The sequence below is a fragment of the Eupeodes corollae genome, chromosome 1 (genome assembly GCF_945859685.1).
Source record: "Eupeodes corollae chromosome 1, idEupCoro1.1, whole genome shotgun sequence".
Classification (NCBI taxonomy): Eukaryota; Metazoa; Arthropoda; class Insecta; order Diptera; family Syrphidae; genus Eupeodes; species Eupeodes corollae.
In genome coordinates this window covers 311,092,390-311,119,087 of record NC_079147.1, presented here as the reverse complement: position 1 = coordinate 311,119,087, position 26,698 = coordinate 311,092,390, and the positions used below count along the sequence as shown (strand labels likewise).

General features: G+C 32.3%; 2 protein-coding genes across 5 annotated transcripts; one reads left to right on the top strand and one right to left on the bottom strand.

The window, feature by feature from the left end:
* Positions 1–3,269: 3,269 nt before the first annotated feature.
* On the bottom strand, positions 3,270–11,092 carry LOC129943008 (DENN domain-containing protein 5B). Of its 2 annotated transcripts, XM_056052212.1 has the most exons (17): positions 10,496–11,092; positions 9,269–9,378; positions 9,031–9,201; positions 8,736–8,974; positions 8,389–8,678; positions 7,349–8,324; positions 7,088–7,297; positions 6,464–6,632; positions 6,130–6,406; positions 5,586–5,621; positions 5,180–5,309; positions 4,858–5,108; positions 4,653–4,798; positions 4,480–4,598; positions 4,047–4,420; positions 3,782–3,995; positions 3,270–3,728 (listed from the first exon to the last, which is right to left on the bottom strand). In XM_056052212.1, exons 1-17 carry the CDS (start codon positions 10,755–10,757, stop codon positions 3,539–3,541), a joined length of 4,164 nt encoding a protein of 1,387 aa, XP_055908187.1. In that variant the 5' UTR covers positions 10,758–11,092; the 3' UTR covers positions 3,270–3,538. The 2 variants fall into 2 exon arrangements, with proteins under 2 accessions (XP_055908187.1, XP_055908188.1); XM_056052213.1 differs by lacking the exon at positions 5,586–5,621.
* Positions 11,093–12,668: 1,576 nt separating this feature from the next.
* LOC129943007 (uncharacterized) lies at positions 12,669–26,446 on the top strand. 3 transcript variants are annotated; one of them, XM_056052209.1, is made up of 10 exons: positions 12,669–13,727; positions 17,108–18,190; positions 18,579–19,899; positions 20,606–20,769; positions 20,825–21,031; positions 21,087–21,224; positions 21,290–21,539; positions 21,606–21,889; positions 21,947–22,129; positions 25,963–26,446. In XM_056052209.1, exons 1-10 carry the CDS (start codon positions 13,113–13,115, stop codon positions 26,041–26,043), a joined length of 4,326 nt encoding a protein of 1,441 aa, XP_055908184.1. In that variant the 5' UTR covers positions 12,669–13,112; the 3' UTR covers positions 26,044–26,446. The 3 variants fall into 3 exon arrangements, with proteins under 3 accessions (XP_055908184.1, XP_055908183.1, XP_055908186.1); XM_056052208.1 differs by having other exon boundaries at positions 21,287–21,539; XM_056052211.1 differs by lacking the exon at positions 17,108–18,190 and having other exon boundaries at positions 21,287–21,539.
* Positions 26,447–26,698: the final 252 nt, after the last annotated feature.

The window sequence follows — 26,698 nt, the reverse complement described above, 5'->3', positions numbered from 1 at the left end:
GCTAATTTTAACTTACAATAAGACACGTCATAACTCATTTATATATATTATATACAGTGTCGAGCAAAAGTCTTGGTACCCGTGTAGGTATTCTTGAAAAATGAGTTGTGTAAATGATATAAAGACACAATTTTCAATTTATTCAAGTTTAAGTTTATTTAACAAATTAACACAAGAAAACAGAAAAATATCCTTCAAGGATTTTAAAAAAGTTAAAATAAAAGTATTAGTCCCTAACAACAATAGTGCAAAAAAGTCTTGGTACCCTAGAAGGACAAAAGAATTTGATTCGGTTTCGAATGTTTTATGTTAAGAATATAATTACCTAATATTTTGTGGGAAAACCTTTGAGCCTAATAACCTCTTTTAAACGATTTGGCATAGAGTTCACAAGTTTTCGCGTGACATCTGACCTTATTAATTGCCATTCTGATACCGGGAGCTCTTTAAGGTGGGTTTTGCTCGTTATATTGTGTTTTCGATGTCGTTTCTCTAAAATATCCCATAATAGGGTTAAGATTTTTTTTGGGGGGGGGGTGTAACTAGCATGTAGGGCGTGTTGTAGGAGAACCACAACTTTACATTTGTAGCCGTATGCTTGGGATCGTTATCCTGTTGGAAGTAATATGTGTCTACGATCCCAAGTTTCTCTGCACTTTGTTGTAAGTTTTGTTTTAAGATGTTCAAATAAACCTCCTTATTCATAATTCCATCAATTATTGTCAAATTCCCGACACCACTGGATGACATACACCCCCATACCATTACACCACCGCCACCGTGTTTCACAGTTTTAATTGTGTTTTTAGAATTCAAGGCTTCGCCTTGTTTTCTCCACACTTTAATCCGCCCATCTGAGCCAAAAATGTTGAATTTCGATTCATCGGAGAATATTACGTTGTCCAAAATGTATTTGATTTATTTTTATAATTCTTTGCAAAGTCCAGTCTTTTCTTTTTATTTATTTCACTTACGAACGGCTTTTTACGAGGTGTGCACGACTTAAACCCAGATCTCTGGAGCGATCTTGCAAATGTCCACGGAGAAACTGTTTTATTTAAACTAATCTGTATATCTGTATCATCTTTGGAGCACTTTTGAATGGATCTTTTTTTATTATACTCGCGATTTTTCGTTCATCTCTTTCTGTAAGCTTGCGCGGACGACCAGACCTGACTTTATTTTCGATTCGGTTTTCTCTATTGTAACGGTTAATCACATCTTGTATGGTAGATTTGGGTCGTCCAACTATTTTATTAATATCCGCATAACTTTTACCTTGCTCATGGCAATTAATAATAATTTGACGCTCATTTGCCGTTAATTCTTTTCTAACCATCGCTTTTTTGGTCTTAAAAAACAAAATTTCTGTAACCTTAACCTGCACGACCGATCGCTTTGTACAGATTGACACACACATGTCATATTACAAGCTTCATGTAAAAAAAAACAAAGCCAACAGGACCGTTACAAATTTAAACATTTAAAACTAGTAAAGTGCAGAAGTACCTAGACTTTTGCACTACTTTTTTCATAGATTTCAAGGTTTTATTATTTTTTGCTAGAAAATAGAATTTGTTTTTGAATTTTTTCTATTGGTAAAACAAAGAATAAGGTGTAAAAAAAAACAAAGCCAACAGGACCGTTACAAATTTAAACATTTAAAACTAGTAAAGTGCAGAAGTACCTAGACTTTTGCACTACTTTTTTCATAGATTTCAAGGTTTTATTATTTTTTGCTAGAAAATAGAATTTGTTTTTGAATTTTTTCTATTGGTAAAACAAAGAATAAATAACTTGAATTCATAATAAATAACTTGATGCATGAAAATTAAGTCCTTAAGTTTTCTTTTCTTTCAAAGCTTTTAATGACATGGCACTTTAAGTACCATGACTTATGCTCGACACTGTATATTATATCTACACCTATGGACCAAACGTTTCCGAATTCCATAAGGCTCGTTATCTATGTATTGCATACTTTTTGATATGTGCTGAACAATAAGTACAATAACATATAGCCCAAAATTTAATACTTTGATACGCCCTTACCACGTAAAAAAGATTATCGGGTTCTGAAAGGGAATTAACTGCCTACTTTTTCTTTCTACAAATGATGTAGTGATTTACTTTGTCTATAGTAGTGGTATTATCCAGCAAAAAATGTGTATGTTATTTATCTTAAATAAACTTAACTCTTATTTCGAGGACTGTACTCATTTTTGCTAAATTAACTTTGATAATTGCAGGAAGCTGACTGACTCTGATGCTTATGAGGTATTTGATTAGAATACCTTCTCTAGTTCCTAGGCACTAACAGTTATAACTCCCTTTTATCAATCTTACAACATGTTATTTCGCTCAACAAAATCAAAAATCGCGGTTCTTATAGAATATTATATTCAATAAATCGGAAGGAATTGAGGTTTAAGTTATCTAAAATGTATGCCAAATCATGGACATATAACAGTTTTTAAATTCAACTAGACAAGTATTGTTAACTGAAGTGTTACCATTGTTTTCGAATTACATGTGTCTAACATAACAGTTGCAATCTATTTAAGATCTTTTATTTTGTCTCTTTTAAGATGTATGCGTAACATTTAGATAGATAATACTTTTTTACGATTTAAATTTCTAAAAGTTTTTTTGGTTAGGCAGCAAATCAAAAGATTGAATTTCAGTCAAAATAATCTTACCTTTTGACAATGTTAATTCAAAATAATCGAAATTTCCTTAAATTTAAGTAATTGTATGTAATATGTTGAAAGAATGAGGTTAAGTGTGAAACATGATAGGACGTTTTTAATTTCACTCAAAGTGATTCTAAAAAATTCTTGAAATCGATAGAAATGAGAACCCTTTTTTTCTTAGTTTCGACTTCTAGAACATACACATGTAGCTGATAGATTTCACAATTAGATTATCCTATATTATTGGAACATTTCTAAAAAAATCCGCCGGGAAATTTTGATTTGGGATTCGACTTTTTAGTTTAAGCTTGATACATACATTCTGGATGTAATCTTATCTTTACGAACATATTTAGACGATATCATTAAATTATAATTTCTTTGAAATAATTCTCCTCACTATTGCTTAAAAAAAAAGATATTTAATACTCAATAAAATAGTATGGAAAAGTGTTCACAAAGTCATATCCGGTCCGGGAGTTAATGATACAATTTTTAGAAAAAATAATGGAGCAGGTATCACAATTCTGCATACCTAATCTCAATGTTCTTGCAATAAAATTGAAACAAAATAAATATATATATATATATATATGCACATAATATATTCACATTATTACATAGTCTTTGGAATTCTAGAGAGATAAATTTGTATAGTTAACACCAACAAATCAATTTAACTTATTGATAACTTTTCAACGACTAGAGCTAGTTGCACTTTTTTTATAAATGCTAACAAAAACCACAAACTTATCGTTACAATAATTGTATCAGCTGTGTGTTGCTGGCTTATTCTAAGAGTATTAGATTGTATACGAGACAATTCTTCGAGTATTAAGAGTGAACTATAGTTGTGGAGATATTCCTTTTGTAATTGTGTTCTCCAAAACTATATGAAAATCGTCGAGAGGCTCCAGTATATGCACTAAAAATGTTAAAAGTCCCTTTCGTTTAAAAAAACTTTCTTCATCATACATTTCTTGTGTGGCTTTGGTGAGCGACAGGGGTACGAAAACACGTGTTAAAAGATGATCTCTGAAATAAAAGAGGTTTTACTGTCAGTCTTAATTTTTCCTTCAAAACCTTACCTTAAACTTAGACAAATGAACAGTTGAAATTTTCCATCTTTGCCAAGAGTATTTCCAGCTGCGTTAATTTCATTAAGCAAGTGAACATAGTAACGCCATACGACCGCCATTTCATTCCTTTGGGAAGCATTATGAACTCGGTTAGCTGGTTCATTAGTCTGCGTAGTTTGTTCCTGTTGTTGTATGTTTGCTTCGAAATGCTCTTTACATTTAACTAAAAACAAAGTTCTGAAGTATGTATTCCATTTTTTAAAGTACAACTTACGAAGAAAATCCCATATGTAAATATTTCGACTAAAAAAACGAGACGAACGGAATCCATACAAAAACACTTGCTCCAAGCATTTTACCAATCCTTCTTCACCACACAAAAGATTTGTTAGTGATCCAACATCTCTTTCTCGACTGGGTTTATAGTGCCACTTCACAACAACATTGACACAAGTGCCCAATTTATTTTGAATTTCTGAAGAAGAAAGTTCAATCCTCTGAATACTAGGGCTTCGAGCTCTAGGAGGTGTTCCGCATTCTTGCATAAGTTCAACATTATCAACATTTTCCAAAACACGATGACCGACCAGCAGTCTTTCTGTGGAATCGTCATCGACACCTTTTCCGAGCCACCGCCCACAAGGAAATCTATTTTCAAAATAGTAAGTATTTAATTATTTGCAATATGATAAATTATTTCATTATACTTGTAGGTGTGCCCTGTCACCTCATTGCGAATAACCACAAGATCAACCAGCCATTTATTGGAGGGCCCAGAATTATCATGTCCAATGCGCATAGTCGTAAGAATGCCGATGTTTTTATACTATGGGAGTAACCAATAACATAAGAGTAAAAAGGAATAGCATGCTAATCTTACGTGAAAAATAAATTCAAGTGCACCTTTGGGAACTGGTATGCACTGAGTTTCTGTCAAAGTACCAGAAATGCGAATCCAAACACCACTTGAAGTTTTATAACTCCCATATTTTCTCGATGGAAAAATGACCACGCGATAAGGCAGTTCTAAACAACAAATGTTAACCAGAATTTGGAACAAACTGATAAAATAATCAATAATTTACTTGAATTAGGATACGTATTAGTGAAGGAGCAATAGTCAACAGTGTTAAGGGTCAATAAGTGATAAAGAAACTGCTCTTTTTCCTCTTCGCAACGCAAAAATGCCGATCTTTTGTACAACGATCTTAATAAAGTTTGTTCTGATAACAGTGTTCGAAAATGTCGAGACAAAAGTTTTTTTTCCAAAGACAGTCGGACCCAAGCTCGAGTGTAGCCTATATGTGTTTTTATATCAGTCATTGCTAGGACATTTCTAGTAAATATAAAAGGAGACAGATCAGTCAGAAAGGAGCACCACTGTTAATTTTTTCCAATTAAACTTACTTAATGTCGAACTCAATAGATTCTGGTAAGGTGCAAAGTTGCTCAGCTGCCACAGAATTTTTTCGATCTCGTGACCTGCTTCGGTTAGGGCTTTGTGGAGACTCCGGTTCAACTCGAATAGTAGACAGATCTAATTCAATGCAATTATCATGTATCAATTTATTGAAAAATTAACCAAGATATAGCCAAAATTAAGGTATACTTTTATAAACTTAAAAAATAAATAACACAATCGAACTATTTTACACAAAATTAAAAAATAATGAATTTTTAATATCTTAAAAACGGTGTCAACCACGATAAATAGAATGATAAGTAAACAAAAAATAACATTTAAAATAAACACACACATTTTTAGAGTAAATAACAAGACTATTCTACAAGTAAAAATATAAATATGACCTACAATCCATTCTTTTCCTCATAACGCTCCATGCTAGTGCTAAAAAATTGATTTTGCGTTAATTCTCTTTATTTTGAATACATGTACATGATCAGATTTGAATATCAATAAAAAATGGGCCTTCTTCGATTTATTAAGTAATTTGATATATTCAGTGTTAGACATCCACTGGCTAAAGCTCATTTTAAGTTAAGAATCTTAAAAGTTATTTTCGCGTTTTCGCTTCCTTTTTTTAATTTTAATTTAAAAGCTCAATTCCATACTTTTAAATTAAAAAAAAAAAACGATTACAGTTTAGCGAAGGCATAGATAGTTAAATAAAAGAGACCAAACATCAGTAAATCCGTTATCCGTTAACCGAAAAGAAAACGAAAATGGCAAAAAAATCTCTAAGATTTTCGACTTGAACTGACTCCAGAAATCAGTGGCTTTTTGTTTGTTTTCAAGTGTATTTACATTTAAGGACAAATAAATCTTAAATCTTAATCAAATGAAGTGTGGCTTAGAATTTACATTTGTTTTTTTTTTTTGTACATATTTAGCTTACCTGGGGTTGTAGTAAGGTAACTGTTACTCAAAATGGTATTTGAAGGATTACGAGTTTCCTGTAATTCAAGATAAGCATGCAAATGCGACCAGAGTGCAGATTTTCCTTGTTTGTTTTGTAGTCCATGTGACCAGACTTTCTCAAGCAAATCACAAAGTGATGCTATAAGAGTATTTTCTTCAACACCACTTGAAGAGCCATCTCCTTTCAGACCAAGCGCTACAGCTTCGTTTCCCATCTTCTCGAGGAGCATACGTTTTGTTTTTGCTTTTATGTCCTAAAATAATATTAATTATTTTTAAGAGAATTTTTAAAATTGGGTATCCTTTCGAACCTTCAATAGACGTTCCACAAAAGTCCAATTGGCTTGAGCAATCAAGGACGGACTCATTTCTGTAGTAGATAGATTTGCAGAGTTTCGACTCGAAGTTGGTTTAACATCCAAAGGAATATCTTTTGCACGCCAATTCGTGCCATTTTTTACACGACGTAAACTGTTACCTCTGAAAATTTGAAATATTTTCCTTGCAGCAATTGTAAGAATGTTTTTTTTTTAATATATAAACATAAATATGCTCGGAACGGACAAATGCTCGAAAACAAACATTTAACATTTTTAATTTGAATTTATTTTCACAAAACATGCAGTTTTTTTTTACTCAAGACACTTGAAGAACATAATATCAACTTGTAAGTTCAACAAGTTATTAGATAAAGCTATGTTTATGTTGTTACATAAATTGAATATTCATAAAAAAGTATTTACAATTTTGACACTAATCAAACCTATAATAAAGATCGAAATCGCATCTAAAAATGTAAAATAAAAGAGGATTAGAAAATCATAAAGTAAAACTAAATCTAACCAAACACTTTTCATCTATTCTTTTCAAAGCATACACAAATGAAACCAAAATAAATAAAGCGACTTGAAATCCGCGTTTAACGTTTATTCTACCTCGAAGTGCACTCCTGATTTAGAACCGATTTCTCTAAAATAGGAAAACTTCGAAAGTACGCTGGTCTATTTGATAAAATTTCACTGGGTGGCGTCACCTCCATGTCAACTGTGTTGAGCCTCTTTTCAAGGATTTGCTGGGTTTTTTGGCTGAGCACACAAGGTTCATAGCTTGTTGCACGGATCATACTTTCACCTCCATGTCTCTTTCTATAAATAAGTCAAAATCCATTACATTGTAAAGATATTTGAATTCCTTACCTAAGCAATTTAATTCGGCTATCAAATAACTTTAAATTTGGATCCGGATCTGTTTCCCACACAGAGATAATTTTATTATCAATAAGAGTGGCAAACATTTGAGATTCTAAAAACCTGGATAAGAAAGCGATATGGTGTTCTGGTTGGTCTGAAAGAAAAGAAGACTTGTCGAAATTTTGCAAGGACTCCCTGTTTGATAACCATTCGCTTTTTTCTTGGTTTGGATAGATAACAAAGTGTTCATAGGCTGCAAACATTTGAACAAATCTATTTAAGAAAATTTCTCGCACAGAGTTATTTATTCTTTGGTCTTCATTGTATTCTTCTTGAAGACTAACTGGTGGCGGAGATGTTTCCTTATGCTTGCGACAGTTTTGAGGCATAGAATCAGTAGTATCTACACTCATATCCGATTTCACACCGCTCTTGCGTTTTAGGAAGTCCGTAACTCGGGGAACATGCTCAAGCCTGGGATGTGCAATAAGGGGCTGATACTCTACGTGGGGGTGGCTATTTGATTCATGAGTCGCTAGAGCTTCATATATGATTTGTTTACGTCTGGCTTGCATTCCAGACGGCAAAGTGCAACTTGATGTCATACCATCAAATTCGCTTCGTCTGCTGCAACTAATCGTGCCATTTCGTATGTTCGGCTCTAAACTTTTATCTCGATCAATATTAAATTTATCAAGCACCGATATTATTTCTGCTATAAAATCATTTTTGTGAGGAAAAACGGGCAATTCTTCTGGAAGCTGAATGACTTTTTTGTCAATATCTACATAACAGAGCGAAGCCTCTGATCCAACTTTCGTATTTGCTTCGCAATCAGCATGGAGTCCCATAACAAATGGCACTGGTGCGTCTAAAAAATGGTGAAGAGCTGCAGGTAGAATAGGGGCATAAACGTGAGGCCATTTGAATGGAAATATTATAGAAGTAATACACTCGCCAACAACCATTAACTTTTGATAATCTGAAAATTATAAAACAATTAAGGTGTTGGTTTTTTTCTCCTGAAATATTTTCGATTTATTTACCGTTAGAACGAAGTAGTATTTGATTTTCAAGCAGCACACATGTAAGGAGTTGAATAACACATTCTACTCCCAGATACGTAAAAAGCAATCGCAAGGAAAAATCCAACAGTGGAAGTTCCTCATTTGGCACCGGACGTTGAAGCACCAAAGCTGTAGGCGACAATTGCGGTTCTTCAGGGGGCAAGTATATTCTTATAGATTTTCCGGGTTTTGGTAATATCACTTCATATAAAATATTGTACACGTATGATTCGAGACTCAGTCCGGCACCAGTTTGTCGAGGAAGACATCTTTTGCAAGTATTTTTTGTATCAATTTTGTTTGCAAAAAAGAGCAATTAAACTTACCTGTAAAGATTCTTAAGAAATATTTCTGCAGCAAACGCGTATGGAAATTGACATATAAGAGATATGCTTTTCGCCACGTACAGTTTATCCTTTGTTATTTCGTAATAACTTAAAGCCGACTGCGGAGCTTGTCCAGCCACTTTAAAATGTCTTGGTAGCGATTTGCTCACAGGACTTTCTCTCACTCGACGAAGATTCATCGTATTTTGTCCATTAGAAAGCTCAGTTATAAACATTGCCTTAAATTTATAATAAAGAAAGTAGCTACTGGGGACTTTTAACGCTAAAAAAATACCTGCAAAGTGTGCATTGCACTGCAAATGTTTCTATTCCTCACTTCTTCAAAAAATATCAAGCTAAATCCATGGCACCGCTTTCCATCCTCTCGAGTCGTTGCAAATGAATGAAATTTCGGATCTAAATCATTTTTTTGTGTCCTAAATCGTAGTCCTTGGGGCAATGAGAGCTTAAATTGTAAGTCAACAGTCGGTTATTGTACAAAACTATATTTTAATTTTAAATATTATAATTACCATGCATATTCCATGAGAATCAAATGGATTCCATGCAACATTTTCAGGATAGTGGGCAAGTGGTTTGCTTTTGTAAGCTCTATCCAATGGTGAGCAGTGCAAGTTGTCTCCTGAAAAGAAATTTATCAGTGAACTAAAACTAACAACGTTCTTTAATTTTTTTGAAAGTACAGCAAAGAGGAATTTGAGAGATCGAAAGCTGATGCAAGTTTAAGAAAATACTAGAATTGAGTTTTATTAATTGTTGGTCGACTATCGCTCAAAAGGCACTGTAGAGCTCATTTTAGAGAACAATTTGTTACTTTTATTTTCAGCTATTAACTGTTTTTGTTTTTAATTAAGTACCTATTAGTATTAGTTTTATTTTTTAAGCGCTAGGAAATGTCATTGAATTTTCGAAAAATTCATTCCTAACAAGGTAACCAATTAGAATATTTGTTGTGTTCTTGCTGAATAGAAAAATATTTATTTTCGCAATGTATTCCTCTCTTGCATTTCATCTCTGAAGCCTGATTTTTTACTACGGACCTTTTACTGTTTTTTTTTATGTGTAATATAATATGTACCTACATACCTCATTGAACATAAATTTTATTATGGTTTTTAATTTTCATTCATTGATATAGGTATTATGAAATATTGCTAAAAAAGCAACAATTTCACTAGTAAATTGTTCGCTTTGGACATTTATATAAAAGTGTACCTATGTAGGTATAAGTATGAATGCAAACACAAGCCGAATATTTTTCTGCAAGTGTAGAAAGTTATAGCATTCTATGTTTATTTCCCTTTGCCTTGAAGATCAATTATATCCATATATTTTGCCTTCACAATTATACGTATCTCTTTATGGCCTTTTAGTTTATATCTTACATTCTTCTTTCTCTCATTTACAGAACAAGGTTCATGTTAATTAGGTATGCAGAAAGTACAAAATACCCAACAATATTGAATACCTAGATCCTTCACACACAGCAGTTGTTGTTAAAAAGAGTTACTAAAGCACACAAACCAGACATAAATTATTGAAGATTGAGATACATATCCCAAATTCATATCTACAAATAAATTCTCACGCATTGAACGTTAAGAAAGTCTTTTCTGATCTATGCATCTTATAAGGTCCAAGGTGATGACGTGCACAACTGTTTTGTGCTGTGATAGTTTTCAAAATAATATAACTTATTTGATCAACACAAATTTAATAGTCCATACTCTTCCACTCACCAGCAAAACGATCCGGTTCCAGTCCCGTATCCAAATCCAAGCCACATATAACAAAGTAATCAGCAAATCTAGAGAGCTGGGGATCTAATCCTTTCTTTTGGTCTATCCAGGAATCTGCATCAGTAGATTTTTTCTCACATTGAGATTTTTGTGCGTCTGTAGATACCTTTGACAACTCCTCGGATTTACTTAAATCCCCATCAACACAAGATGTTGACTCCGAATTATATAAAATGGATTTTTTGTTCGATTTTTCAGTCATGTTTTCAATTAAAACTGATCGCAATCTTTTTAGGAGCTTAACTTTCTTTTGTTTTAATTATGTTTCTGTATAGATGAAATTGATTTTTTCCAGTGGTTGATGCTCACACATAAACACTTCCATTTTATCAAAATATTGCTTGTAGTCCGAACACTTTGCTGAGATTTAAAGATTTGGGGGTCGAAAAACCCTGGGATAAGACCCAAATTCTTTAATTGGCAAAACACTTTCGAATTAATATAATTAAATTTAATCAACTTAATTTGGAAAATCTTAACTATCCATCAGTCGAGCATACAGCATAAGCTTTTGCTCTTTGCTGTGTTCGTTTTTGAGTCTTCTGTCTTCTTTCTTTTATCTTCTTCCTTTTTACTGTATTCGTCTTCATGTTTTTGCTTTTTGCATTTTGAATGGTATAGCGTTACAATATGTTACTATAACGTTATGTATTGTACATTTCTTATCCCACGAATTCGAATAGGGTCCAGAAATAGGCAAACTGTTTAGTACCTACGCAAATCGGTAAAAACTACATTTTATTTCCACAGTTTTAGTCCACTAACATCCTCTAAATGCTCTTTGTAATGCATTAAATATGTGCATAAAATCACGACAAATAGCTAAACATATTTATTGTCAACATGCAATTAATAATGCTTTGAACATTATTCCGAAAAAAATTAGCAGACTTTTATATACCTTCGCAAACTCAGTAATGTCAATAAATGAAGATAAATAGAAGTGGCATTGAACTATCAAGCAACGTTTTAATATCCTTTTAGCTATATAGAAATTAAAACATGTTATTTACGGTTTTTGTATACAAAAACCTGTTTCAAAGGCATATTTTATATCGAAACGCATGACGATATTGAAATTGTTTTGTTTAAAAAATATTATACAAAACATTAAAACAGACAATGACAAAGCACTAAGAGAAAGAAACAAACATGCATTCTTCAATATTTGTAAAATTACCTTTAAAAAAAAAACGAGTTTCAAAATGTAATTTGTATTAGGATTTAAGTTTTTTCTTGTATTTTATACTACGTTTCCACTGGACACTAAACCGAGATTTAGCTAGATTTGTCACAAATCTCCTTGAAATCTCACAGATTTACAATAGAAATTTTAAACTCCTCAAATGAAGATTTCAAATAAAACTCATTGAACTCTACTTGGAAACATTAGTTTGTCAAATCAAACAAACTTTTGTTTCGGAGAATAACTGTTGAACCGACCCATTTAAACGCCAATTTAGTTTATTGACAGATGGAAATGGAAAACAATAAACAATAAACAACTCAAAAACGAAAACGAAAGAAATCAAAAACGAAATAAAATATAAGTATACAAAAATAATAAATACATAGGTACAAGAATAAAATAAATCTAATTAAGATTGGTTGTTATGACAACGTCAAATTAATCTCCTTTTCTTTGGTGGAAACACCTCATGATTTATTTTAAATCATTTGCCTTAAATCTCGGATTATATTTTGGTGGAAACGTACTATAGAATTAAGTTTTATATTTGCTGATTATTTTTTCCAAAATTGGTGTTACTTTGAGTAATTTTTTTTTTTGTGAATCCACAAATATATATATCGTTCTCATAACAAAAAAATTATTCGTTTGGTCTCAAAAACGTCAACTTAATGCCCACGAAATCACTACTGGCGTTTTTTGTTTGAAATCATACCATTTTTCAGTTAAAAGAATGAAGTTATAAATTTGCTATTTTTCAACCATAAAAATAAGGCGACGCGACGACTGTATCTGATATTTGGAGAGACAAGTGAGATCTGAGCACTAGTCCTTAAGCCGTATTGAATAATGTTACGTTACGTTTCACTTGTTATGTTACGACTACGAGTCTGGGCTACATAGTTTTATGTAGAAAACAAAATGGCGAATTCGATCAAAGTGGATTTGCAAGTGCTTTATTTTGAAAGAAAATTTTTCATATGAATACCTAATTGAAAATTCCTCAGATTTTTGTCAAAAACCGTATAACTAAATAAATAAGGTCACAGTACTATCTATTTAAACTTAAACTACCCCATATAGTCCAAGTGCTTTATTTAATGAGACACCAGCACTAAGCACACTAATTATTAAGCAGTATAAACATTCAATTTTGTTCCCGAAACAAGTAAATTAGGAAATAAAATGCTTTGTTAACAAAAAAAAACTAATATGTAAAACCAAACGAGCCAATCTTTAAAATTTCCAATATTCTAAATCAGTGAACTAAGTGTTTAAATATTTTTAACGCTGTCAATATGCAGATAGAATATTAAAAAAATAAAATACAATCAACCGCACAGTTTTAAGAATCGAACCTAAATAATAATGGATCCTAACTCCAGCCCGTGGGCGTATGCTTATAACCGCATTGTTCCGTCAGCTTCAGGTTCCAGTGACGATTTTCAGCATACGCACTTGGCACAAATTTCAGCCGCCGCTGGGTCTTCGGCGCAATCACTGCTCCTGCAAGCAGCTCACTCAAGCATCGCTGGTTTCAATGCAACAAGTGGAAATTTTGTGCCCCCTACACCGATCGGAGGATATAATCCTGTATTCCAGCAAATTTACCATCATGCCGCTCAGGCTGCAGTCCAACCGAAGCCGGCTCATTACGCTTCCTCTGCAGTGAGCACATCCCACCGACATCTAGGCCTGTCTGGTACGGTAGAAAAGCAAGAAATTTGTCGATCGCAACCTGCCGCTCTGGGCTACACAACGAATCAGTCCATTAATATACCAACGTCGAGCTATTATGGCGAGAACTCTTCTTCTAGTGGCGCGTCACCTTCCCCCACTACTAGTGCAACTTCATCAACAACTTTGAGTTGGAATACGCCAGTAATAGGCACGCCACAGCAAATGTCAGCGAACACTTTTCTTACCATGCACCAGCAGCAACAGCAAGCCCAACAACAAGCAACTATTAATCAAGTAGAAAAGGCAAGTAAATTGTGTTGCTAAACAAAACCACCCTAAAAAATATGGGTTTAATAATCAAAGAAAGTCAAGTGAATACCTATGTATATAAACCAATAATCTGGTTACACTAATTGCTTTAAGGGCAGATAGATTTATAATCGGTCATTTCAATATTCGAAATCTTGTTTTTGTTTGCATTCTTAATTTTTTCTCTTTTTCTATTAAAATTTCAGTGTTCACAAACCGTCAAATCTCATTACAAAAAAAACGCTAAACCTAAATGTATGTGACACTATTTCGTAGTTTTCCGAATTGATTTAAGAGCATAACGCGGTTTTCAATTCACTTTAAAATTCGTTTCACCAATAAATAAAGTTATTTAAAGGTTATTTGTTTGCTTTTTGGAAAATTCTCGTTAACTGAAAACTAATACCTAATTCTAGATCTTCACTTTTTTGAATGCTCTATCCATGTTTTATTGTTCAGGAGATAACATTTCAAATCTTTCAAAAAGTAAATAATTTGTTTCCCATTCATCGCCTCTGAAAAAACTTCGTTGCGATTGTTCCCTGGAATTTCTATTGGATGACAATAAGATGAACTTTCATATTGATATTTCAAACCCAAAACAATTCAAAGCAAAAAATTTAAAGTTTATTTGTTTATTTCAAAAATGGATGATAAATAAAAAAATGAATTAGTAATATATGTACTTTGTTTTGCTTTAAAGATTCAACTTTTCTTTAAGGCCTTTAGTTGCCAGTTATCACACACTTGCCTCCCGATTTTCAAAGATAACAGCATTTTTCAGACATTTCTATCTGTTTTAATCTGTTTTAGATGTACATAGATACCCGATTATGAAATTAAGATTTTGTACAATGACAACTAATTAGTCTTCAAACAAAATAGTTTGGACAGTACGAAAATAGGAGAAAACTTAGTCTGAAATAAAAGTCACTCTACTGCGCGAAAAATGCATAATTACATAATGACTATCATCTTTTTTTCGACACTGAACAATAAGAGATGTAAGGTGACTCTTAAAAACACTACATAAGGATTAAAAAAATGAAACTTCAAGTTCTTTGATTGGCCTTAATTAGAACTAAGGATGGATGCTGAGGCAAGTGAAGCATTAATTCGATTTTGAATATGTCTTTTTCATTTCCTATTATTTTGCAAGGTTTTTTCAGTCAAAAGAGGTGGTCTTTATATAATTTTGTGCTTACTCATGTAAATAGGACATGAAGTTGAAAATTGAATTCTGACAGAAGTCTTTTGACTCTAACTCGTAATCATATACAAGTGATGCAAGTTTTAAAAATAAAAGAATTTACCACAACTACCCTCATATGGGTCAAGACTACTTTTTGAAAATTTTTGTACATTTTTGCTTAAAGTTATGAAAATTGTGCGCTAGTTCTCAAACAAATATTTTTTTAATTTCCTGAACTTGAAATTTCAATATAATGGACATAGAAAAGCATGTATATTCTTCTGAAAGGAACCCTTTGAGCTCTTACCGCAAATTAATATGATTAGTTACCTAATAATATTTGCAAATAATATATTTGATTGTTTTGAAATGTATAAGAATATCAACGTACATACATATATTCAATGCATTTTTTAAAGAACATAATTTTGATTAGTATCATTTTATCTGCATGACTTTTTATTGAAAAGGTACTGTCATAGAACTACAATTATTCTTAATACTCCAATATATTATTTAACTATTTGATAAACATTTTAATTAAAAGATCTTTTCGTGAAAAAACGTACAGTCCCTGGCCATAATATTAGACTTATGTGTATTTTAAAAATTAGGTTTTCCTTCGGCTTTTTTGGTCACTTTGATCGTTGCAATGAAACAAGGTTGTTACATTAGCTTTTCCCGACATTTCGGCAGGGTTTGCTGCCTTCCTCAGGGGAACTTTATTACACATGAAATATAAAACACATAGTACAATATTGTGGACAACAAGAATAGGAAAAAACTTACAATTTAACAATTAAATTATAAAACCGTGTAAAATTTTTTTTAAATTTAATTGTTAAACTGTAAGTTTAATTCACGTGTGGAATCACCAACCACAAATACAGGAAACAGTCAAATCATGCATTGACAGTTAGCCGCGCAGAATTGAGGCAAAATATTGAAAAAAATTACAAAAGTAACAACAACAAAACTGAAAATATTAATTTAAAAAAAAAATCTTTAAATCTGTTGCTTTATTTCTAGAAAGTAGATTATATTCTGCATACAAAATAATTAAAATGCATTACAATATTCGAAAACCTGATTAAAAAAGCTGGAAATGAAGATTTTGCATAAAATCTAAAGTGCGTTTAATAATATGGCCAAGGACTGTACATACCTGGTTATAAATTATTTGGTCAGCTATTTAGCACAGCCAAACTAGATAGTTATTAGAGTATCCATGAAAAAGACTTGTAACAATTCGAAGTTTACATATTATTGATCCTCAATGTTTTAAAATTTTTAGTACTAAGTAATTTAAGAGCCTTTTTGTGATACGAAACTGCAAAGTATTTAAGAAACACATTTAAAATTTTGTTATAGTTTTTTCCTCTGGAAGGCAAGGGCGTACCCGATTAAGTTTGGTATCAAAAAAATAAATGACGTTGAGCATATAGTATGAGTGGTACAATTTTGAAAACTGTTGCTGCTGAGATATTTGAAATTGAAATTGACTCTAGAATAAAAAGCATTTCCATTTTTATCCGAAATATATATCTTGTGAGATTATTATTTTGTTAACCTTTAAAGTATAAGCTCGAGAAGACTTGATTGTTTTTTATAAATTTAAATACTTACTGTAGATTAATTCAAATATTAATGACCTTTTCCAAATTGAAAAAATGACACCATACAATCTTTGATACACGCTGTGCTAAAATTTGTATGATATAAAAATTGTTATCGAAAAATATTCTGTTGTAAAAATTATGTATTTTAAAATATAGAATTTTGGACAAACAAGAGTTTTGTAACACAGTATTATAAATGCAGTATTATGACTTATATAGAATTTTGACCCCAACTCATTTAAGATTAGTATAAGTAAATGGGTCTTAAAGATATTGAGAAAGGTAAAATTTCGTAAAGATTATTTAGATCGTTTTGACTTATTATAAAAAAAATACAATACATGTTAGAAGAAGTTTGTTTTTTTAATATTGTAACCTCTAAACAATGATAAGCAAAGTACTAGAAAATTATTTATTCGAATTCTTTAAGGTTTGCAGATTGTCCTGGTTTTTGTTATCTTCTTTGTATATACTTTGTATTCATTATTTACGTTGTAACATTAAAGAATTTTCTGTGTTGTGTTCAATAAGAAATAATCTAATTGGAATCCCACCCACTGCAGGTAATCAATTCCAAGCAGTCCAACCTTCAAATTCAAATGAAGGGTAACTCAAAGAATTATGAAGACCTAATTTATGTTGGAAACCATCAGCAAGAGCACGAAGAGAACACTCTTCAGCTAGATAATCAAATCATTCAAGCCGTCTCCGAAGAAGATTGCGCTCGTTCTGAAGAGGGCTTCTATACATTTGTTGACGGAAAACTGTCGTACAACATTCCCGCTGCTGCGATAAGCTCAGCTTCTCTGCCAAATAAAATGCCAGTCTCTTCGATTAAGGTTGTGACGCCAAGAAAGCATAGCTCTAGCGAAAGTCATCACCCTACTCTACAGCAAGGCTTAAGACAAATTCCCAGTCCAGCTTATCCAATTTATGAAAGCCCTTCCTTATGTTCTTCTGTGGGTTCACCACCCCCAGCTGTGAACAGTGTTCACAATAACGAATCGGCTAACAATTCGAGCCATAACAATGTGTACAAGTCAAATACACCAACACAACAAGCCCAAACCTCTCTCGACGTATCTAACGTTGGACGCGGTGCTAATAGCAATAACAGTCGCAACAACAATTTTGCGAGAAATAGTGTTAGCAATAGCTCTCTTTCACCTACAACAAGTGTTGGCTATTCTTCTGTGATAACAAGTGCCTTTCAAGCTCAACAGCAACAACAGTTGCAACAAGAACACCATCAAATTCAACAGTCTGTATGCTGGCCCGGTAGCAGTACCAACAAGTTATCTGATATAAGTAAACATGATCAGAAGGTGTACTCTATCCATTTCCCACATGCACAAGAAAACAATATTTACATATTGCCTCCATCGTTGCAAATAAAGCGTACGATAATAGAAACAGTCCAGCAAAACTCTGAATTACCACAGGCTTCGCCCCAGGTTCACCAGCAAATGGTCGAAAATACATTGCATGTTATGTCTTCACAAAGAGATGCAGCAAAACAACAACCTCGAAATCAATTACAGCCGACAGAGCCGCAACAAATAGCACAAAACAAACAACAACATTCTGTTGAAAACGTTTTGGCTTCAAACAATGCACAAGCGTCACAGATTCAAAATACCACTAAGGTTTGTATCTAAATGTTTTTTGTTTTTTTTTTTTTTTGTTTCGTTTGTTTTCTTAAGTTTTTCTTTAAGTATTATTTTTCTGTTGCTTTTTTAAATAAATTGAAATTTTATTGTTTGTCAATCTTCTTTTCTTTTTTATTTTGAATAATAATTGATTTTCTTATACATATGTATATATTTCTTAGATTTGTTTATTTTCATTAGGCAGTGTTTTGAATCTGTAACGCTTTGTTTAAAAAATCTTCAGCTTTAAACAATGTCATATATTCGGTCAATATATTACCGCGCTTTTATATGATTATATAGCAGATAAGAAGAAAAGAAGATTTACCCTCAATATTTGATAGGACTTTTGTGTGGCATTATTTTAAAATATAAATATTTTCAGGTTGAAGAAGTACAAAAGCCGGCTCCTACTAAAAAAGCACCTAGAAAAAGGCAACCTAAGAAAACTTTACTACAAAACAATGACTTTTCGCGAACATCACAGCAAAACAATCAACCTATCCAACAACCTTCAAGGCAACAACAACAGCAACAGCAACAAATTCAACATCATCAACCCCAACAGCAGCAGCAACAACAGGTCCAACAACAACAACAACAACAACAGCAGCAGCAGCAACAACAACAACAACATAATAGTTCCTTTTACGATTACAATAACCGATGGATGCAGCCAAAAGTTGAAAATAATATAAATATTCCGTCGTTCAGCAACAATCAGTCACAACAGCCGAATCCTGTACCCCAACCAGCGCACGTTCAGTCTTCTCAAACCCATCCTCATATATCTCAGATTTCACAGTACTATCCGGCATTTCCTCAGCATGTTTCAACACAATACGCTGCGTGCATGAGTCAGAATACTAACCTCTACAATTTGACGCCATTAGGACAAGACACTCAGCAAGAACAACAACAACAACAACAGAATGTTCATCAAAATACACAAGAAACATTGCAACAGCAAAACCCCACAGAAGAAGTGCAGGCAGACCAAGCAGCGGAAAGTTTGTCTTGCAAAGTCATAGTGCCCAATATTGAAGACGAACTCCATTTTCTTACGACTGCGGATCCGAAAGCAGCTAAAATGCAAAATAACTTACTTTATGGTCGTGATTCTAATAATCTCAAAACATCTTTGCAAAAACCACCAGAAACAACAAACACGTACCCACCTTTTGAAAAGAAAGACGCGCCAGGAAAGAAATCAGCCTTCATGGATAGCTATCTTAAATTTCTTCAAGGTGAACGCGATGAATCACCCCCGCCTCTTATGAAGACAGGTAGAAAATATAACTACCAAAAGCCATGTATGCAAAAGGAGTATGCTAGTAATAACAAAAGGAAATCTAATGACAACAGTCACTCGTCTAACACATCTTCTGTGACAGCTGCAGAAAACGCGCCAGCAGTAGAAGGCTCCGCTGCACCTACAAGCAATAATGAAGGAACTATCACTGGTTCAGATGATGGCCATAAAATAAAAATAATAAGTCAAACCCAGATACTCCCAAAAAAGAGACCACAAGCACAAAACATGGCTGCAGTTATACAACAGAATCCAGCGAGTTCTGAAGAAACTCCACAACAGCATCAGGTGCAACAGCAACAACAACAACAACAACAGCAGCTCCGCGTTCCGCAACAACAACATTCGCAGCAGTACCGACAGATTCCACCACAATCTCAAAACTTCCATCAAGGTAAGTGCAATTTCTTTTGTGATCTGTTTCAAGGTTAAGGAGTTTCGTTTTTGCATTACAGAAAGACACTGAATGAATACATTGTTTAAACGTGCGGAAATATCTTCATAAATATTGCAAAAATAAAACATTTCGTGTGTTACAAAAGTATACTTTTTCTGATTTACTTTCATCTAAATTGTTTTGAGATAGCGCATAAAACAAGAAAAAGTTTTGTATTTTTGTAAAAGTGTTTTTCAGAAGAAAATTTCACAATTCTATATCAAATTATTTTTTTAATCTTAAAGCTCACATCACTTTCCCCACTTTTAGGGATTCATACGATAAATAAATAAAAACTGTAAATAAAATTGTTGCCGATAAGAAATAAACAAAATGTGTATCCAATGTGGTGTATCGAAGTTAAAATATTTTTTCACTTGCTACTTTTACTAGTAGTAATTTAATCCTCAAGTTTAATTAGGAAATAAGAAGGGAGAAGGTAATCTTCGTATTTTTTTGTATCAATAGCTTTCCGTGAAGGACCTTGACCTACGGAAAATAAAATGACACCAAACCGAACAATAAAAACAAAATAAATAAAAAAAAAAAACGAAATTAATACAAAATTGCTAGTACTGCATTAATATATCTTAATTCTAACTCACTAGCTTATTAGCATTTTGTTAATAAGGAAATTAAACAGAATTTCTTAATTTTCCCTTAGATCCCTTGGCTCTTCCTCCTCGCAGAGAGCAATCTTTGCGAAAAGCAAAGGCACGTGGTATCAACGAAATTATGCAAACTTCCCCTGCAGTTACGGACCGCGATGAACCAGAAGAGTTTGCTGATTCTGATGCGGACCCTGTTTGGACACCACAAGACGATGATGTAAACCGTTTTAATAAATTGTAATATCTGTTTATATTTAACCTTTTTATCATAGAGTGAGGATGGTATGCCTGGAAACTTTGCGGGAAAACGTAAGAACCGGCGAATTAAACCAAATCCTTCAACAAAGAAAAAAGATAGCTCTGCTATGAAAGACGATACAACATTAGAAAACGATAGCATCAATAAAATGGCTTTAGTTTCATCAACATCGAACAATTTGTCAGAGAATACATCTGCAAATGCTGGCGACAACTTCAAGGTAATGTAATCAATTCAATACATGTTTTAGATGTTATTATTTATGTTTCATTCAGACTGGTGATTTCATTGTTCTGCGGTCAGATTTAGTAAATGACTGGCCAATAATATGGCAAGTTGATTCTAAGTGCATCTTACAAAAATATGAATCATTCTGCCAGAATGGAAAAATGTTCTATCGCAACATGTCGAAGGTAAATTCATAGCAATATTTTTTAAAGTGCTTGATAAAAAAAACTGTCATTTGTTTGCCCAGCAGTATGCATCATGGAATTTAGACACAAAAAAACTATACATTAAAGCACCAGTACGCATTCAAGTTCAATCTCATACCGAAACAATTGTGGAGTTTATGCGTTCTGAGTTATTAGCTGATGATACTGAACAATTTATCGAAAAAATTATGGAAGACTATCTTACTTATCGAGATCATTTTGAGATTTACATTCAAACAATGATTTCACAAGTCTTGGACCCGAGTTTCTTTTCGGAAATTAATAGAGAAAAAGGTTAAATATAATCATTTCATTTATGCTATTTGTATTTTCTTAAAGCGTGTCTTTGTTTGAAAACAGACGAATACTTTTTATCAAGTGTAAGGACCATCGATGAAATAATGGAAAATTGCAAAAGAAAATTACTTTCGATAACTCCTTGGACGCGAAGTGTTATTGTTTCGATAGAAACATGGCCACAATGTCATGTTTTCACAGAATGGGGGCAAAACAATGTGAATCAGAAAAACTGTGGGGGATGTCACCAGCCGGGTATATCAGTTAGATTCCTTCTGTTCGGACATCCCTACAATACGAATACAATGCAAACAGTTCCAGTTGATATGAGAGTCGCTTACGAGAAGGTAATACAAAAACTATGTAAATATTTAACTTTTTATATATTTGGTATTCCTTTATAGGATATTCTTCTTTGCCGAATATGTGCTGCCAGAGCTGATATATTCCACAAAATTGCTCATGAAAAATACAATTTGTTTGCTATTTGCACAAGACGTGTTGGTGAACATCAAAAAGAGTTACCAGGAAAAAGTTCTACAGACATTTTAAATGATCTGCTTGCTGAAAACAACTGGGTGGATGAGGTGAGTACTCATCAAATACTATGAATGATACTACTGCTATGATTCAACAATATTTTTTAGATGTCTGGTTTTCAAAAGAGCTTTTATCTTAAATGTAAATAGAAAGGTTTGCCATTATGTTTTTAAATTTGTTTGGGTCAAGTGACTGCCACGGCTGGCTCAAATAAATTCCACCGAAGCATCAATTTTCGATTGATCTCTCCCCATCCTATCTGTCGATTTGTCTTGCTTTAGACTTAAACAAAATATTCATAACAATATTTTGCAGGAGATAAATAATTTGAAGTCAATATCTCTCTTTGTTCTCCTAAAACTCTAGTCAAAACCCATTTCTTCATTTTTTTGTTCGTTTTCCTGATATTTCTTTTTCCAAAGTTGTGACTTGGAAATTACCAAACTTTTTTTTGTTAACGAGATTTTTAGTCGATAACCAATTTTAGTAGCATTAGATTTTTCCAATAAAATTTAGCACAGAATGAAATCATTTGAAGTCAATTCCTTCATTTATTTCATATTCACGAGATATCGAGAATAGAACATCAATTTTTACCAGTTTATCAATTTTTTGTAGATTTTCATTTGTATGAAGAAACTGACTGTTGGATTCTTAAGTCTTTTTTTCGGTTTTTTGATTAATAAAAAAACCTTTAATTGAATTTTTTGAATTGTAAATAAATGTTGCCCAAATGCTGTTCCCACAATGGGCAGAAGCATTAGAGAGAGTACAAAATTGTAGCTATTGACAAATTCTGCCCAAGAAATTTCTTTGGTTAGAAATTGTTGGTCTGTCAAATGTAATATTTTGGTACGTAAATTGTCATAGCGTCTGTGTTCGTTTTGCTACGCATTGATTGCCAAATAGTTTTTGCCAAGAAAGCCCTTCCATCCTTTTTTGTCAGTTTATTATTTATTATTTTAATGAGCCAAATATACATGTCTATGGTATATAGCAAGCGATAACAACATTTTTCGTTTCATCAATTTTGAAAATATCGGCAAAGATGGAGATACGACCTGATGACGTATTTTAAATAGTAAACAAAAGAAACGCTAACTGGAACTTTTTGAAATTATTTGCATTGCTTGGTGTTATTGTTTGTAAATTAAAATGTATTTAAAGTCGATATCTGCTTGTTTTTGCGATATGACTCATAAAAAAACTTATCCCATACACACGCAGTCATAGAAATCTATCTAAGAACTATTTATTTAGATTTTAAGGACCTTGAAATGTGCGTCGGAAAATGTCAAAACCTAATCTGGACCAATTATTACAATAACTTCTAATAGGAAGTTTTCATCTACTGAACAACAGCTTTTGATCTCAAACCTGTTCAATAGTTAATTTAGTTGCTTATAAAAATGAAAACAGTAAAACCCAAATTAGTGCCTCTAGCTGAAGTGACTAATCCTGATTAGAAAACGTTTTATTTTTGAGTACCAAAATTCTAATGATTTTTGTATTACATACCTTTCGCTTAACTGCTTAACAAATTTTGCTTAAAACATTTCTTTGAGCAGAAATTATCTTCTTTCTCTTATGAGTTTAGAATTTAAATAAAGTAAACTTAATGTACTGCAATGGTAAAGACCTATCTGCTTTTCACTAAAAAAAAACATGGTTTGAATTGATCTCAACCAATAAAAAACTTTGACGAAAAATCTGGTTTTAGGCATTATCTTATCGCGGTTTCAAAAATGTTCCCAAGTCATACAACCACCACCCCCAAAAAAAAATATTTTTTTCATCATTCAGGCGAATTATCCTCGCATAATTCAATATAAATACAGCAAGAACTTCAACATTGCAGAAAAATAAATCTTTCTTCTGATTATACTAGAACTAGCTGCTCGGTACGTGCTTCGCTACGTATAAGGCATAGTATTAAAAAAAATGATTATTAAGTTCATTTATTTAATCAAAAAAATATTTTAAATTGCTAGCTATTTAAAAGTCCAAATGACCCAAATGATATATTGTTTACCTTATATTTATCAGCAAAGATTAAAACTAAAAAATAAAAAAGAATTGGGTACTATATGGGTTAGTCTAAAACAGTTGGATAAACAATATTTTTAGTTTTTCCATTTTGAGCATGAATAAATATACAGTTGGGACACCGACTCTGGAACAGTCCACATAAAGTTGGGCAATGGGCATGTGAAAAATATGATTCCTTCAAATTAACACCACAAACGTGAAGTGTTAGCCCTTGGGCCTTATTTATGAACATCGCAAATGATATACACACAGGATAATCTATTGAATTCAAATGGCATATCAGTTGAAATCAAAGGGATACTCTACTCAGTATCAAACACACTTCTCCTTTTGATTTAAAATTTAAGATTGTAACTTCAATCAAATTTGGGAATAACTTTTTCACTGCCAATCTGGTGCCATTACACAGTTTTGGTGGATTAATTTTTCGAAATAATATAATCTAAGCAGCAAATTTTCAGATTCAATCAATGCGGTTGTATACCAACCGGTTCCAATGAATTTAAAAATTAAATTGGATAAATCATTGCCTCATCTTGATTCATAACACTGTCAATTGATCAATATGTCGTGACTACACGTGGCGGTTTCGCTTCAATTTGAAAATTGGTGGCATTGATATGAAAGTTCTCGGTGCTAAAATGGCGCGTTCTCTCAACCAATTATTATTTCTGTAATTTTGAAGAATATTCGGAAAAATACATTCAATCAACTCATCTGTCGGTTGGTATTTTGCCATCACCAATTTCTAACAATTGTTTTGATAACTCATGAGCAGTTGCATCATTATGTAGCTGAATACGCATATTAATATTTAGAGTCAATTTTCGTACATATCTCCAAAGAACTGAAGACTTCAAATAGGCGTTTTTATTTCATCAATAGGAGTTAATCGAGGAATGACAGGCAATGTTTGACGAAAGTCCCCTGAGCACCACCAAAACAGATGTTGATTACCGCGTTAATCTTGCATTGTGCGATTAAATGCTTCCATTGATTTTTTATTCGCCATTGTGCACTCATCCCATAAAATAATTGACGTTTATCGCAGACCTTTTTCCATAGCAGAATTTCTCGAAATATTGCAAGTTAGAGTTTCAATCACCCGTTCATTCAATGGCAATTTTAATATACAGTGTGCGGTCCGACCACCTTCTTATAATGTAGCAGCAATTCCCGAAGATGCAAGTGCCAATTCAATTTTCTTTTCCGATCGAATAGTCGTTAAAATCAATGATACAACGAATTTTTTGCCTGTAACACCAGTTGCATCCTTTTTAATTTAATTTTTTTTAATTTTCTCTACGTACAAACCTCCTCTGGACTTCCACGAATAATTCAAGACCAAAATTAGCCAAATCGGTAAAGGCACTGTTGAGTTATAACATTACAACGAAAAGTGGCATTGATTTTTATATATATAGACACGTTAAAATTTCAATTTCATTAATTTCAAATTATTATAAATTTAAATTTTAACTGTTCTGTCAAGGAATGCTTACAAACATTTGCATTGCGTAACAACGAAATTGTTTCACTAAATGTTAAGATTGATATGTCGAATTAGTAAATTAAAAAAGTGTAAAAGTAGTTAGAAATTGCTTATATTTAAAATAATTTCAACAATAATACTTCGCAATAAATCTTTTTAAAAAAGTTTTAAACAAATTAAAAATGTTGAAATTTGCTTTTTAGTACATAAGTTGAATACGTATACTTTTCAGTTCGTCATAATCTGATCGTTTCTTTACTGTTTTTTTTTTCTCTGATTAAAATATTAAGCATTTTTATTAACATCCTTTTTTTTGTAAATTTTGTGTGTTATTTTCAGCTATTTCGTAATATGAGAAGCTCCTGGGCAGAAGTTGAAAGTTTGGAACGGCAAAAACGTTTTCACGAAGTTTCGCAATAATAAATTTGATTTATAAAAAAATATGAATTAAGTATTTGGTTTTTAAAAAAGTATATTTTATATTATTTCGATGTAAAGAAGTTTTTTGTTTCAATATCCAATTAAAAAAAAACATAGCTATAAGAAATATTATGAAATGCGCAAATCTTTAAGATTAAATTTTGTTCAAACAAATTAACATGGTTTTTAAGTTTGAATTTATCTTCTTCATTGCTTCAATGCGTTATTGAATGAAATGTGTATAAAATAACGAAATGATAAATTATAATGAAAACAATATTTACGTTAGCTCGCGTATGTATGTTAATTGTTTTCGTTTTATTTTTGAATACAAAAATTCTTTTATAGCTGACCTACGAGTAAATGTAAGCAAATAAACAATTTGAATGAAATAAAAACTATACATTTTTTGTTTGGGACTTTATTAAAAGCAGTGGGTGGTTTTTTAACGTTCTTTTCAAAATCTTTGCTCACAAGATAAAAATAAAATATGTTATGATTTTCATATACAGTGACGGACAAAACAATAAGACCAGTAGGGATGTCTTAACAATGAGCTATCTCTTTTTAAGATAAAGACCGTTATATTTTTTTGTGTGAAAAACGGTAAACTTTTTATTCAAGCAAAAATAATAAAGAATAAATAGCTTATAAT

What these genes read in the sequence shown, in the direction of transcription:
- LOC129943007 (XM_056052208.1), top strand. Translation starts at nt 13,113, where the DNA reads ATGGATCCTAACTCCAGCCCGTGGGCGTATGCTTATAACCGCATTGTT. An exon ending in TCTATCGCAACATGTCGAAG is followed by an intron (nt 21,225 to 21,286) that starts GTAAATTCATAG and finishes TTGTTTGCCCAG; the next exon opens with CAGTATGCATCATGGAATTT. An exon ending in TGAGAGTCGCTTACGAGAAG is followed by an intron (nt 21,890 to 21,946) that starts GTAATACAAAAA and finishes ATTCCTTTATAG; the next exon opens with GATATTCTTCTTTGCCGAAT.
- LOC129943008 (XM_056052212.1), bottom strand. Translation starts at nt 10,757, where the DNA reads ATGACTGAAAAATCGAACAAAAAATCCATTTTATATAATTCGGAGTCA. An exon ending in TTTCTTAAGAATCTTTACAG is followed by an intron (nt 8,679 to 8,735) that starts GTAAGTTTAATT and finishes TACTTGCAAAAG; the next exon opens with ATGTCTTCCTCGACAAACTG. An exon ending in TATGAGGAAAAGAATGGATT is followed by an intron (nt 5,310 to 5,585) that starts GTAGGTCATATT and finishes GCATTGAATTAG; the next exon opens with ATCTGTCTACTATTCGAGTT.